This window comes from Plecotus auritus, assembly GCF_963455305.1.
Source record: "Plecotus auritus genome assembly, chromosome: 2".
Lineage (NCBI taxonomy): Eukaryota > Metazoa > Chordata > Mammalia > Chiroptera > Vespertilionidae > Plecotus > Plecotus auritus.
In genome coordinates this window covers 72,609,396-72,625,497 of record NC_137771.1, presented here as the reverse complement: position 1 = coordinate 72,625,497, position 16,102 = coordinate 72,609,396, and the positions used below count along the sequence as shown (strand labels likewise).

Genomic DNA, 16,102 nt, shown 5'->3' with positions numbered 1-16,102 from the left:
TTGCCAGCCAGGCCTAGGGACGGGCCTCTGGTATTTTATAATATTAAAGACTAGTTTATTTGTTTCAGAGATTTACAAGGTTTTCTTTTGCTTAAAAAAAAAAACCAACCTAATATAATTAATTATAAGACATACTTACAGGCAACTCTAGTTTCACGGCATCCACAGGCTGCTGAAAAGGCCAGGAAAAACTATGCTTCCATAAAGCCTTCAAGACAACTTTTTGTAGATACTGCAGTTGATTTGTCAATCTCCCATTTTTCTTAGTATTTATATACTCTGGTGGTGGAGGGTTAATAATAGCTATTTGTCTACTTGGCAGAGACATTCTTAATTGCTTCAAATCCTGATATTCTAATGTCTACAAGTACATGTCCTGAAAAATAAAACAAAACGAAGTTACTTTCAAATGGTTCTATAGGAACTGAAAGTATTATTCAAGAATAACACAAAATAAACAAATGGGACTGCATCAAAATAAAAATCTTCTGTACAGCAAAAGAAACCATCAACAAAACAAGAAAGCCCATCATATGGGAGAACATATTTGGTGATGATACATCTGGTATAGGGTTAATATCCAATATAAATAAGGAACTCATGCAACTTAACAAAAGGAAGACAAACAATCCAATTAAAAAAATGGATGCCCTAGCCTGTTTTGCTCAGTGTATAGAGCATTGGCCTGTGGACTGGGAAGTCCCAGGTTCCATTCCCGCCAAGGGCACATACATGCCTGGGTTGCAGGCTCGATCCCCACTAGGGGGCGTGCAGGAGGCAGCCAATCAATGATGTTTCTCTCTCTCATCATTGATGTTTCTATCTCTTCCTCTCTGAAATCAATAAAGTAATATATTTTAAAAATAAAAAGTATTTTTTAAAAAATGGGCAAAGGACCTAAATAGTCACTTCTCCAAAGTGAACATACCGATAGCCAAGAGACATATAAAAAAATGCTCAAAGTCACTGATCAGCAGAGAGATACAAATTAAAACAATGAGGAATCACCTCACACCTGTCAGAAAGGCTACCATCAACAAATGACAAGTGCTGGCGAGGATGTGGAGAAAAAGGAACCCTAGTAGTACACTGCTGGTGGGAATGCCGACTGGTGCAACTATTATGGAAGACAGTATGGAGTTTCCTAAAAAAATTAAAGATGGAACTGCCATTTGACCCAGTGATCCCACTTATAGGAATATATCCTAAGAAACCCAAAACACCAATCAGAAAGAATGTATGCACCCCTATGTTCATAGCAGCACAAGGTACAATAGCTAAGATCTGGAAACAGTCCAAGTGCTCATCAGAAGATGAGTGTATAAAAAAGCTGTGGTACATTTACACCATGGAATACTATGCAGCAGTGAAAAAGACGAATCTCTTGAGACAGCATGGAGGGATCTGGAGAATATCATGCTAAGTAAAATAAGTCAGTCAGAGAAAGACAAGTATCACATGATCTCACTCATATGTGGAATCTAAGTAACAAAATAAACTGATGAACGGAGTGGATCCAGAGACATGGAAACATGGAACAGAGTGCAGAATCTTGGAGGGAAGGAGAGAGAGGGTGGGTGGGTGGGAAGGAGGGAGGTAATCAACAAGGACCTTGTATGCATATATACATGGCCCATGGAAGCAAACAATGGGGCGGTGAGGGCCTGGGGAGTAGAGGAGATAGGAGTGGGCTGAAGTGGGTAGATATGGGGAAAATGGGACATATGTAATACTTTCAACAATAAAGATTTAAAATATAAAAATAAAATGGTTCTATAGGACTGAAAGTATATTTAAGAGTAACAGCTATCGTACTTTAAAGCACATAATGCTTTTTAAAATCCAAATAAATGATAAATGAATCCATTTTTAAACAAATACAAACCTTTTTCTATATAAGTACTAGAAGTTGTTTCATTATGTATACCTTAGTTTTAGATGATTTAGGTTATTTCAATCTTTCACAGTATTTCTGCTTTTCTAAGACACAAATTGATGTCTTAGCAGGGAAAATCTGTAAGTTTCTGGAAAAATAAAATAGAAGGTGAAGTTAAAAATAATATATTCATATATAGTTATTCTACAATTATTAGTTCAATGTAGGGGAAATGGCAAAAATAAAGGATTTTCTGGCTAATTTAAATAAAATGATTTTAAAACAATTATTAGAAAAACATGTTAAAATGCTACTTTTTAGTGCATATTGCTACACCTAAAATAAAAGTTTGAAACGTCATGAGTATTTCAGAAAGACAGTATCTAACGTAACTAGTAAGCATTGTTACTTTATGGATCAGAGAACAAAGGGATTACACCAAGTATGTTAGCAAAATGAAAAGTATGATTATCAAATCAAGTGTTCATTTTTAGAGATCATTGTTACATTTAGCCAATATCTTTGTTTGCATTAATGTGGTGTTAGTTCTCAATTTCTTTTTAATTGTGGTAAAATACGTATAACATAAAATTTACCATCTGAACCGTTTTTAAGAGTACGGTACAGTAGTGTTAAATATATTCATATTTTGACCAACTATTTTCCAGAACTTTATCATCTGTGAAACAAATTATACCTATTAAACAACTCCTCTTTCTCCACCCTCCCCAACCTCTTGCAAACACATTCTATTTGCTGTTTCTATGAATTTGACTACTCCAGGCATCTCGAGTGGAATCATACAGTATTTATCTTTTTGTGACTGCCTTATCTTAGGATAATGCTCTCAAGCTTCAACTATATTGTAGCATATGTTAAAATGTTCTTCATTTTATAAAGTTCAACTGTATGTCTGAACCATATTTTGTTTGTCCATTCATTGGTGGACACTTTGGCCCACCTCTTGCCTATTAAGAAGTGTTGTGAGCATGGGTGCATTAATATTTCTTCAGAATCATGTTTTTAGAAATGTGTAACTGGAATTTCTAGATCATATGGTAATTCTAATTTTCTTGAGGAATTGCAAAGTGTTTTCCTTAAGTGGCAGCATCATTTTACATTCCCAGCATTCAACAGGGTTCCAGTTCCTCCTCATCTGCACATCATTTGTTATTTTCTGAAATTTTTGTTTAAAAGTAGCCATCCTAATGGATGTGAGCTTTGTCAATCACTTTAAAAATAGCACTGCTCAGGCCTCAACCTCTGGAGGTGGGACTTTGAAATCAGTTTCGTTTACTTAATTTTTAAACTACTTTGGTGTTTCTGCCCTGGCTAGAGTGGCTCAGTTGATTAGAGTGTCATCCTGTACACCGAAAGGTCTCAGGTTAGATCCCTAGTCAGGGTGTGTAGGAGAGGCAACCAACTGGATGTCTCTCTCTCCCTCTCCTTTCCCCTTTAAAAAGTTCTTGGTGTCTCTGATGTGTAGCCAGGATTAAGAACCACTATCACTACATTAACTTGGAGGTGATTACCAATCTTATAATTTATTTCTTCTTATGACTTGACTTTTCTCATACACACACACACACACACTAAAACTCCTAAGAGTCTTTAAGAACAAAGATGATATTCTAAAATATCACAACTGAAAATGGCTCTTGCTCAGCTGGTGTGCCTTACTGGTTGAGCATTGACCTATCCTGATTCAATGTCAGGGCACATGCCCAGGTTGTGGGCTTGATCCCCATTGGGGGCGGGGGGGGGGGGGATGCAGGAGGCAGCCAATCAATAATTTTCCCTCATCATTGATGTTTCTATCTCTCCCTTCCTCTCTAAAATAAAATAAATTAAAAAAGAAAAAGAAAATGGCTCTTATCCTGGCGTTTTAATTATTTAAAGCTAGACTACCTTTTGAGTGTCCCAATTACAAAGATAACCACTATGACTTCTATCATCATAGATTAAAATTTATTGACTGTTTTAAAACTTTATAGTTTTGCTGTGCATTATATTGTGTCTGGCTTCCTTCCATCAATGTTATGTTTGTGAGATTTAGCCACATATTTACCTATGTTGTCTGTTCATTTTCATTGCTGTATGGTATTCTACTATAGAATTATCATCCATACATTCCTATTGGGGCCTTTGTGTTGTTTCCAAATAATTGACTATGACAATTAATGCTGTTGTGAACATGCATGTCATGCATATGTGCAACATTATGTTGTGTATTAACCCAGAAGTAAAATAGTTAAATCACAGATTATGTGTATGTTCAACTAAAGAGAAACTGCTCAAAATTAAGACATAATAACCAAACTCAAGTTATTCTATATCAAATATTTGCAATAAGCTACTAAATATATTTTGGAGACTAAGGAAATTTAGGGAATTGTTCATTTTGATAGGTATGAGAATGATATGGTGATTATGTAGGGAAAATGTTTAAATGTATGTTCAAAAAATTGGTGTGAATAGTCACACCTATATAGTATATGCTAAATGGTTTTTGCGGAAAACCCTATATAGACAAGCAAAGATGACCATATATATATATATTTCCTTATATGTTAAAAATTTTTAATAATAAAGTGCACTGTGATGGAGGCTACAGATGGACAGGCCAAAAACAACAGCTGATAATTATCATTGGGCAAAAGAATAGCTAATATTGGTAATCTGATCTTTTCAAAGTAAATGTTGTGCATTGCTTGGCTAGAGGTCCTGATTTCTAATGTGAGGTAAGCTCTCTGTACAGCAACAGAGGACTATAAATTGGTCCCTTTATAAAATATTATTTGCGATTATCCCAGTCTTACTGTTCAAAGTATTTTAATTTTCTATATATTCCCAACATTTTTAAAAAAGAAATTATGTGTGCCCAGCTGGTTTGGCTTAATGGTTGAACTTTGACCTATGAACCTGTTGATTCCCAGTCAAGGCACTTGCCTGGATTTCAGGCTCCACCCCCCAGTGGGAGGCATGCAGGAGGCAGCTGATTGCTGATTTTCTCACTTCATTGATGTTTCTCTCCCTCTCCCTGTCTCTGAAATAAATAATGATAATAATAATAATAATAATATATACAAACTCATGTGGCTTTTTATGATACTTGGCAAATTTCTGTGTTAGCTGCCAATTTCACTTTTTTTTTTTTACTGTCTCTAAAGCCTTTATTATTTTTATTAACAGGAAACAGAAAATGCCAGCAACACAGACCAAGAGATTTTCACCTTATCTTGACATAATGGTGGGTCATGTTCAGTTGCAAGGTATCAGAAATAGTATTCATTTAAATAGTTTGGTTACCTCTACAATCACTTATACTTCAGCATGCTAAAGTATGGAGTTACAAATATTCTGGCTAGTATGTATAAACCACGACTATCTTGTGGGTATGCAAGTTCACTGTTGTTTCTAATGTTTATGGTAAGTTGTCATTTTATTGTTACTGCTGCTTTCAAAGCAGTTTTTTTGCCCATTGATTACAACAATGTTTCCTTTTCCATTCTTGTTCCCCAGCCAACTGGACTCCCTCCTTACTATTAGCAATTTCCTATTTATTTTTTAGAAACCATATGGGTTTTTTTTTTTACAGAACAAAAGTGCTGATCATTACCAGAACTTAATTCATCTTAGAAAAATGTCTCCCACCCCAAAGAAAAATGTTCTAGGGTAGCCACCCTTCCCTTTAATGGCTGCATAACGTCATATGGATGTGGACATATGGATATTATATGCAACATTGCAATGAATATTCTCATATGTACATTAATGAATATATATGTCACTACCTATTATTACATATATATATTTGGGGGGAGCTGGCCTATATCTATTAATTTCTGGGGCAATGTTTTTAAATTTTGTTAGATGTTTAATTGTTCTCCTGATGTCATTCCAACTTCTAGTTCTACCCACAATGTACAAGAGTAAAGTTTCAAACTTTGAAGAAAAAGAGAATCTTTGAGGTGGTTGTGAATATTTCAGTCATTTCTGACAAATACACATAGATCAAAGATTTCTTGAAATGCATACATAAGCTAAAAATTATTTCCAAAATGTTCACCCTATATAATAAAAGAGCAATATGCAAATTAACCATAACTCCGCTTCACCCACAAGCCACACCCACCAGCCAATCAGGAGCCAATATGCAAATAAACCCAACCAAGATGGCTACGGCCACAGAGAGCAGGAGGGAGGCTTGGGTTTCCCTGGAAAAGGAGGAAGCCAAGCTTCCCGCCTGCCCTTGCCAGCCTAGGCCTCCACTCAAGGCTACAAAGTTTCAATGATAGAAGATACATAAATCCAAACAGAAATGGCGGCAGCCACGGAGTTGGAAAGAGCAGGAGGCTAGGGTTGCCCCCGGCGATGGAGGAAGCCAAGCTTTCCGCACACCTCTGCTTAAGGCTACAAAGTTTCAATTATGGAAGATACATAAATCCCATAGAAATGGCTGCCACCAAGGAGCAAGCAGAAGGCTTGGCTCCACTCCAGGCTACAAAGTTTCAATTGTAGAAGATAAATAAACCCCAGATCCCAGGGCCTCCGCTTGGGTCGCCAGGGGGAGTGGCCGGCCTGCAAACTACCACAGGCCCCTCGCCCAGGCTGCCTCACGCCTCAAGGGAACCCCCACTCTGATCCAGGACACCCTTCAGGGCAAACCAGCTGGCCCCCACCCGTGCACCAGACCTCTATCCTATCTAATAAAAGAGTAATATGCAGATTGACCATCACTCCAACACACAAGATGGCTGCCCCATGTGGTCAAAACTCCTGCCCCCATGTGGACACAAGATGGCCAGCAAGGGAGGGCAGTTGGGAGGGACCAGGCCTGCAAGGGAGGGCAGTTGGGGGCGATCAAGCCTGCAGGGGAGGGCAGTTAAGGGTGACCAAGCCGGCAGAGGAGGGAAGTTGGGAGGGAAACAGGCCTGCAGGGGAGAGCAGTTAGGGGTGACCAGGCCTGCAGGGGAGGGCAGTTGGGGGGGACCCAGGCCTGCGGGGAAGAGCAGTTGGGGGGACCAGGCCTGCAGGGGAGGGCAGTTAGGGGAAAACAGGCTGGCAGGGGAGCAGTTAGGCATCAATCAGGCTGGCAGGGGAGTGGTTAGGGGGTGATCAGGCTGGCAGGCAGAAGTGGTTAGGGGCAATCAGGAAGGCAGGCAGGTGAGCAGTTGGGAGCCAGCAGTCCTAGATTGTGAGAGGGATGTCTGACTGCCCATTTAGGCCCAATCCCTTGAGGGGTCCCAGATTGGAGAGGGTGCAGGCTGGGCTGAGGGACACCCCTCTCCCCCGTGCACGAATTTCGTGCACCAGGCATCTAGTAGAAACATAAAAGTCCACCTCTAATTCAAAGGTTTCCTCCTCTCAAAAACACCAGGACCAACCAATTTCTTGTGTTTTCCAAGAAAAAAAGTTTAACTCTCAATTATTACTACCTCAATGGTGCAGATATTAAATTGTGCTGCCCAATATGCATACTGAAGCATCAAGGAATCAAGATGATAAAAAAAATAATTTAAGTTAACATATCTTGAACCAGGAAGGCTCAATTTTATATAGTTGCATGTTTTGAGGCTTTGAACAAAGCTTGTTTAAAACTATTTTCCATACATTTCAACAAATGGCAGAGAATAATTTATTCTGCTGTGTGGTGGCTCTTCTGGTGGGACCTCATAGTAGATCTTACACATGCAGGAAGGAAGCAGCACAGCATAGAACTAAAGAGTTTGGCTTTTGAATATCAGATGGTTTAGAGCTCAGTAAGGTAAAAAAAAAAAAGTAATCTGCTCTGTAATGAGCTCAAACACTCTAAATCCTGCATCATCAAATGAGCTGCCTCCAATTCAAGGGAGAAAAATGTTTCTTCAAAATAAAATCAGGGCCCTGGCCAGGGAGGCTCAGTTGGTTAGTGTCATCCCCCTAAGCCAAGGTTGTGGGTTCAATCCCTAATCAGGGCACACACAAAACACCAATGAATGCATAAATAAATGTAGCAACAAATCAATCTCTCTCCCAAATCAATTTAAAAAAGAATAAAGAAAGCCCTGGCTGGTTTTGCTCAGTGGATAGAGCGTCAGCCTGCGGACTGAAGGGTCCCAGTTTGATTTCAGCCAAGGGCACATGCTCCGGTTTTGAGCTTGATCCCCATTAGAGGGCGTACAGGAGGCAGCCAATCGATAATTCTCTCTCATTATTGATGTTTCTATCTCCCTCTCCCTTCCTCTCTGAAATCAATAAAAATATATTAAAAATAAAATAAAAATATAAATAAAATGAGGCTTCAATTAAGGTCAAACAGGTAATCTAGAAAATGTATCTTCTTCACAATAATCCAGTCTTCTCATCTGCTCCTACCTGCAATCTGAGTCCTGTCTAGAACTCTTCTCGGTACTCTAGATCAGTGGTCTGCAAACTCATTAGTCAACAGAGGGGCAAACCACAGCTGGCGAGTCCAAATGCCGACCACTGCTCTAGATAATGACCCCCTTCTGAAGGTCCCTGCTCTCTCTTGACTGGATCTTCAACATTTCTATCCTAACTTACCCGCCCATATAAACTTTCTCAAGTGTCCCTAAAATTCTTCTCTTGATCCTATTAGCCCTCGTAACCCCAATCTTCTTTCTTCTGTACCTCACATCAGAACATCCTTAAAAATGGCCTTGTTTTTTACCCACCCACCTCACACTCAACTTTCCCCACCATTTCTCTAAAACTCCCTTACGCTAAGGTTAACACCATACTTAGTTGTTAAATCCAATGGGTTCTTTTTGACCCCTATCTCATTTGACCTCTCAACTACATCTGTCACTAGACTATTGTGACTCTCTTAAAACTCTTCTCTAGTTTCCAGGATACATTTTTCCCCAGATTCTATTTGTTAAATATTTATAAAGCACCTACAATGAGGCCAAACACTGAGCTAGAAATTGGGAATACAGTCTCTTTACAGAGACTTATAATACAGATAATTACTACTATTCTAGAGAAAAGAATGATGCTTAAAAACACACACAAACAAATCCAAAAAACAAACAAACAACAACAACAACAAACACCCAGCCCCAGCCGGTTTGGCTCAGTGGATAGAGTATCTGCCTGTGGACCAAAGGGTCACGGGTTCAATTCAGTCCAGGGCATGTACCTTGGTTGCAGGATCCCCCCCAGCTCAGGGCTCATCGATGTGTTTCTCTCACATCAGTACTTCTCTGTCTTTCTGTCTCTCTAAAAATCAATGGAAAAATATCCTCGGGTGAGGATTAAAAACAAAATAAAACAGGCTTCTAAGGGAACAAATACAGGGCCAGAGTGGAATTCCAGATGTTATTTGCTTCATAATCTTATTTGGCTAATCCATTAATCTTTCCTCCTTTGCACCCTATTTGTACTTCATCTACAAACTCCCGGGATATGGTCTCAGTCACCGCAAGATATCGATGATATCTCTACACCAAAGACTGACTATAAATGTACATATTCTGAATACTTCTTGTGGCCTGGCCAGAGGTGTTTGAGTTTTGACCTATGAAGTAGGAGGTTACCTTTTGGATTCCTGGTCAGGGCATATGCCGGGGTTGCAGGTTCAGTCCCCAAGGTGGGGCAGACAGGAGGCAGTTGATCGATCGATCAGTGATTATCTCTCAGCATTGATGTTTCTCTCTTTCTCCCTTCCTCTCTGAAATCCATAAAAAAATAATTTAAAAAAGTACTTACTGTGTTCCTATTCTCCGTCCCCCAAATCATTTGTTTCGTTCACTCGTCACTTCCCACCTGAACTAATGCAATGGTTTGATTTTCGTTCACACCTCACCTTAATTCCTAACACAGGCTAGCACCTTGAGCTCAGGCCCAACCCCGATTCTGGAACATTCAACGAAAGTGAAGCTTGTTCCAAGGGCTTAATGTAGTGAAACGAATAAATGAGTCAAGGACAGGAATTTCCCTGTCCCAGATGCTGATCTCCATAATAAACACAACAAAAATGCCAGCTGCAGCCGAAGCGCCGGCCTCTCCCATGCGCCCCTGAAACGTCAGTGGTCAGTACCAGGCCCGGTCCACCGATCCAGACGCCCCATCCGGTGGAGAGGCGGCGGTTGTACCACTGGACCCGCAACTCCTCGCCCCAACCTCCTGCCCATCCCAACCTTGCAAAAAAGCCCAAAAACCGAACCACAGCAACAAAAAGACGGTTAAGAGAAAAGCCACGCACATACAATGTAAAAGGGTCTATTGGTCAACGAGCTTGCACTTGATTGAGGCCAAAGGAAGCCAACTGGCAGCTCACCTGGGCGGCAGGCGGCACCGGCATGGCCTCCCTAACCGCCTCGCCGGGCACCCGGTGCTGGTGGGGGAGGGGACGGGAGGAAGGACGGTTATTCCCCACCCGGGGTCCCGGGGACAGCCGGGGTCCCAGGACCGTGCTCCCCGAAGAAGCTCTTACGTCTTGTAAGAAGGATCTTGTCTGATCGTCCCCTTGAGCTTGCACAGGATAAAATGGTGCAGGCAGCGGTTCTCCACGGTTCTCCACCAACCGTCGCCGCTAGCTCTTGCCCGGATGGCGGCTGTTAGCGGGCTGCGGCAGGCGCCTTTATAGGAGCCCTCCCGCGGGCGGCCCGCCCATTGGCCCTCGCGCATCACGTGGGCGGGAGGCGTGCCTGGGGTGTGAGCGCAGGGCCTGCGGGCCTGAGTGCAGCCTGAAGGTCCTCGCGCCCAGGGCACGTGGTGGCTGAGCGCTTACTGCGAGCCAGGCACAGAGCAGAGAGCTGGAGGGTTAAGAGCAGGAGCGCCGCCCTGGAGGCATTTACTGTAAAACAGCAGCCCCATGAGGTTATTTCGGAAGTTCCCGAGTTTGGGCTTGCGGCGTTTTCATCATTTGCACACTTTTCTCCAGCCCCCGCCCCAAACTTCCCATCTTCTGCATCTAGCGAGAGCTTAATATGAGGTAGCGGCTGAGGTTGGAGCCGACCGATATGGACTCACTGAGTTTCATTTTTTCTTTAAATGCATTTTTATTTGTATGTGAAAACAGCTTAAAGTAGTTCATTGAGTTTTAAGTGGCACTTAAGAGCTGTTTCACAACAGCTGCCGGAGGAGAGCGATTTAGTGAACACCTCATAATTTGTGACTGTGTATTAGAAGGATGTATTTTGCACAGTAGTTGCCTTTTGGGTCCTATTGCAGTGATTCTAAATTCTTAATGTATTGATTCCTAGGTGGGGAAAGGAAGGACAAAAACAGCTGAGGAACTGCCGGATAAGCTGTCAAAACCAATCAACCTCATTTCCTGAAGCTCAAATCGGGGGGTCATCACAGACCTTGGCATATCCTAATTCGGTCGTTTTATGTGAGTGGAGGTCCTCGGGACCAAGGGTTCACAAAACAGCAATACACTAGAGGTCACTTAAAGAAAGGGACCTGCAGGCATGTCTTATTCAAAACACTGAAAATGGCTGGTGTTAGTAAAAGAAAGGAGTATTAGGCCTTTATTTCCAAGTAACTCAACAATCAATAAATTTAAACAAATACACCCCATGGAAGAGTCAATAATAGTGTCAAATTCGTTGAGATTTAGTATTTGCATTCTTGTTTTTGTTGTTTAAAATCTCATTATGCAGGGAAAAGAAAGGATTTAGGGTGTGACCCAGGTACAAATCTAGGTGTGGCCCTCATGTCATGAAAGGTCTAAGGGAAGTCAAAGAAAGTGAAAGCCAGCGGTTAATGCAAGTGCAAATTTCTTCAAACAAGTTTTTGGCTCTCCTCCTAAGAACCAGGGGAAGGGAGAAAGAAGTGCATGCTCCAGAGAAGCCTGAGTGATTTTTTAAAAAGGCAAATATCATTATTAACAATTTTAAAATGGTCCAATTACTTTTCATTAGTTTTAAGATAAAGATCAAGGCCCTTGAGATGAGCTAGAAGGTCCTAGATGATTTATCTACCTTCAGTTCCCACCACCCCTCCTGCCATGCCCCCAGCTCCAGCCACACTGACAGTTTAGCTCTCCCCAGTGCCCTGTGTTCTCCCGGGGCTTCTATCACAGGCTCTTCTCTCCTTCCTCCCATCCCACACTCAGGTGTCAGCCTAAAGTCATTCCCTCACGGAGGTCTCCATTAGGTTAGGTCTTCCTGTTAAGAACTTTCATTATGACCTAATTAGGTAGCACTAATTATTATTGTAATTATATAGCCAGGGGTATATTTATCATCTCTTCTCCTTACCAGACAGTAAGCACTATGAGTGCATAGTACCAAAAGTCTATAAAGTGTATTATCACTGGGTATGTTATCTTTTAATCCTGCCAGGTGTTAAGGACTGTGACAAATCAGACTTGAATTAAGGGTGGGTGGGGAGGGGAGAGAATGACAAAACCAGATTTGAAGTTTTATTCCAAAAAACTTAAAATGGTTGCAGAATAAAGAATATAGAGAATGGAATTTATTTGGTATTAGAGTGGATATAATGATGATTTGGGGTTTATGGTTGGAGTACCTGGAGGGGAGCACCCTTTACTGGGAAGGGAATTGTAGGAAGGAAGCCAAGTTTGAGTGAAGGAAAAGATCATTAGCTCAGTTTTTTAAAAATCTTTATTGTTGAAAGTATTACATATGTCCCCTTTCCCCCCCATTGACCCCTTCTAGCCTGCCCCCACCTCCCATCCTAGGCCTTTATCACTTTACTGTCTGTTTCCATGGGTTATGCACATATGCACACAAGTTCTTTGATTGATCACTTCCCACCCACACCCCCCCCCTCTCGCCTTCCCTCTGAGATTGCGCAGTCTTTGAGCATAATGAATTCAGGGTGCCTCTGAGATATCTGGGTGGAAATGTTAAATAGAGAGTTTATTACACAGTTCTAAATAGTCTAGGTTGAAGATGGGAAAAGCTGGCAGGAAGGAGGTTAGGAGAGTGAAAAAGGTTTAGAGTATTATGGAGAATGGAGAAAAAGCTGACCAGGCAAAGGTGTTGATAAGATACATATTTGAGACAGTTAAGACTGAGAAATTGGAGCAGTCCTGTCAATTCCTCTCTGTTGCAGGAATGCTCCAGCCATGAAGACAGAAGAGAAACTGTCCAGAGATGGAAGACGCTGACGATGCCTTGCCATACTAGCAGTCAGCAGCTGTGCGTCGTGGCAGGTTGCCCAGGACCAAACCAGAGAGGGTCAGACCTGCATTACCACCATTTGTCCACCATCCAGAACTGAAATATCATTGCTAACATGTACACATAAGGAACTGTTTGACATTGAAATTGGAACTCAAAAGAACTGTTAGCCCAGAAAGAAACTCACTACAGACTGATTCATTTGCCTCTCAACATAACCATTATTGCTTATCTCATTTTCGGTTCTTATAAGTGTATTTCTAGTATCACATGATCTCACTCATCTAGGGGAAATAATGAACAACATAAACTGATGAACAAAAACAGACCTGGAGACAGGGAAGCATCAATCAGACTGTCAAACCTCAGAGGGAAGGTAGGGGAGGGTGGGGTTAAGGGGGAGAGATCAACCAAAGGACTTGTATGCATGCATATGGGCCTAACCAATGGACACAGACAACAGGGGAGTGAGGGCATGAGTGGGGAGGGGTTTGGGATGGGAATGGGGGGATGAAGACAAATATGTGATACCTTAATCAATAAAGAAATTAATTAAAAAAAAAAGACTGAGAAATTGGTGAGTGTTCAAGGGGAAGTGATATAGCTGCTTTCCTACAACACTGAGATTTTCCAGGGATGTATTATAAAAAGACAATAGAGAAAAGTAGCTTCTAAAATATTGAAAAGAAAGTAGCTGATACAACCAGCATAGTGACACTAGGATATCACAGGGCTGGCTATTCTATGTCATATGGAAATAGTTGTAATTATGTATTTTTTTTTTAGCATCAAACATAGTTACATAAAGTATGCATATTTGTTTAAATCAAGCTACCACATGAACATAGCTGAGTAACATTTTAAAGTTTTCATCCTTCATTCTAACATTAGACTCAACAAGAGGAAGCCTTTCTTGTCTCCTATGGATTCATGTGTCCCCAGAACTCAGTTAAAGAATTTAAATTTACAAATAATAGTTTTGTGTAGGAATTAGGAGGCAAATAATACATTTAGACATAGGAGATGATTTATTACTAAAAATAAAAGTATTTGTTACATGCCTGGCCAGTGTGGCTCAGTGGTTGAGCGTGACACATTGGTTTGATTTCCAGTCAGGAGGGGGTGTGTAGTAGGCAGCCGATCCATGTTTCTATCTCTCTCCCCCTCCCTTCCTCTCTCTAAAATCAATAAAAACATTTTTTAAAAAAGTATTTGTTGCCCTGACCGGTTTGGCTCAGTGGATAGAGCGTTGGCCTGTGGACTGAAGGGTCTCAGGTTCAATTCCGGTCAAGGGCATGTACCTTGGTTGCAGGCACATCCCCAGTAGGGAGTGTGTGGGAGGCAGCTGATCGATGTTTCTCTCTCATTGATGTTTCTAACTCTCCATCCCTCGCCCTCCCTTCCTCTCTGTAAAAAAATCAATAAAATATATTTTAAAAAAAGTATTTGTTACTTTTGTGTTGCTAAATCCCAAAGTCAGTTCTTGTTAGTTCCTTCTTAACTTTCCATTCTCAGTGCTGGAATGCTCCCATGCTCAGTCCTTGGACATTCTCCCTATTGATCCACACTTAGGAGCACTTCCAGTCTCAAGGCTTATCTGCTTCTAGCTCCCAAATTTACATGTCTAGCCTGAACCTTTTTTCCTGAACTCGACTCATACATCCTGCCTCATCAACTGACTACTGGATATCTCCATGTGAAGTCTAATGAGCATCTGAAACTTATTTAGCTTGTCCAAGCATGAACTCAGGATATCCCCTTTGAAACTGCTCCACCCAGTCTTCTCCATCTTAGTAAACCGAAACTCCAATCCTAAACTCACTTAGGCCAAAAATTCAGTTATCCTTCACATCTTTCAGCTAATTAAGTCCAAAAGGATTTGATTCATTAGCAAATCTTTATGCCTACATTTTTAAAACCTATCAACAATCAAGCAAGCAAGCAAGCAAGCAAGCAACAAAGGAACCTATCCAGAATCCCGACTAGTCCAAGTCAGTATTAATTTTTCATCTAGTTTATAGCAACAGGTGTCTAACTGATCTCCAATGCTTCTGCTTCTTTAGTCCTTCATAGCCTCAACACAGCAAAGGAATGATCTTGGTATTCAATTCACGTCACTCCACTCCTCACAACTTTTCAGTGGCTCCGCTTTTCCCTCACAGTAAAATCCAGTGTCCTTGCAATGGTCTTCAAGGCTCTACATCATTTGCTCCTTCTCTGCGCCCCCCCGCCCAGCCATTGTATTTGATCTTATTGCCTGTACTCATGCAGTGCACTGCACTCAGCCAAACTTGCCTCCTTGCTGATCCCGGAACACTCTAGCTGTGCTTCTGCTGGAGCCTTCACTTGAGCTGTTGTTCCCTTTGCCCCCGAGTGGAATGGCTCAGTCCCTCATTTTCTTCAGATCTTGCATAGTTAGCTTACCTAAATTAAACATCAGATACATACACACATACATGTATGTCTTATTTCCATTTCTGCTTTACTTTTCTCCTTAGTTCTAATCACTAGCATACTATATGTTTGCATTTATCTTACTTATTGTCTCCTTACCCTACTAGATTGTAAGCTCCATATGGGTTTTTATCAGTTTTGTTCATGATGTATCCCAAGTATCTAAAACAGTGACTAGCATATAGCAGATACCCAATACTTATTTGATGAATGAATTATTTAATACACATTTGAGTTATTCTGCTCAGAAAGGCATACACTTATGACCATAGAATAGGAAAAAAGACAGTTGGAACAAAGAACTGGCATAACCTGTGTTTATACATATGTCATTATAGGTAAATTTACCTGGGAAGACCTGCTTAGTGAGTCAGATATTAATGAGTAAATTTTGAGCAAGATGCTCAAAAGTATTACAAATATGACTTTGAGAGAATAGTACTATGACAGGCAGGATGTTCCATAATTATTTGAAGAAACCAGGCCTATTGGTTGACAAAGCATGAAAAAGGTTTTGAGTCAAGTAACACATACATTACACTTTAAAGGAGGCATAATTTGTAGTCCTAGTCTTATTCCCTTCCTATTCAATTTTATGGTTTCAAAATTTGACTTATTTGCATTTGACGTCAATATTTTTATTAGCAGCTTTTCCAGTTCTTTTTGTTTG

General features: G+C 40.9%; 1 protein-coding gene across 1 annotated transcript in view; it reads right to left on the bottom strand.

Annotated features, from left to right (window-relative positions):
* Positions 1-328, bottom strand: part of BRDT (bromodomain testis associated) — a gene marked incomplete at both ends in the record, with an annotated part of 35,469 nt that extends 35,141 nt beyond the window's left edge. The window contains 1 exon segment of the mRNA XM_080654652.1: positions 140-328. Within this exon segment, the coding sequence (XP_080510778.1) occupies positions 140-328 (189 nt within the window).
* Between the last annotated feature and the right edge of the window lie 15,774 nt (positions 329-16,102).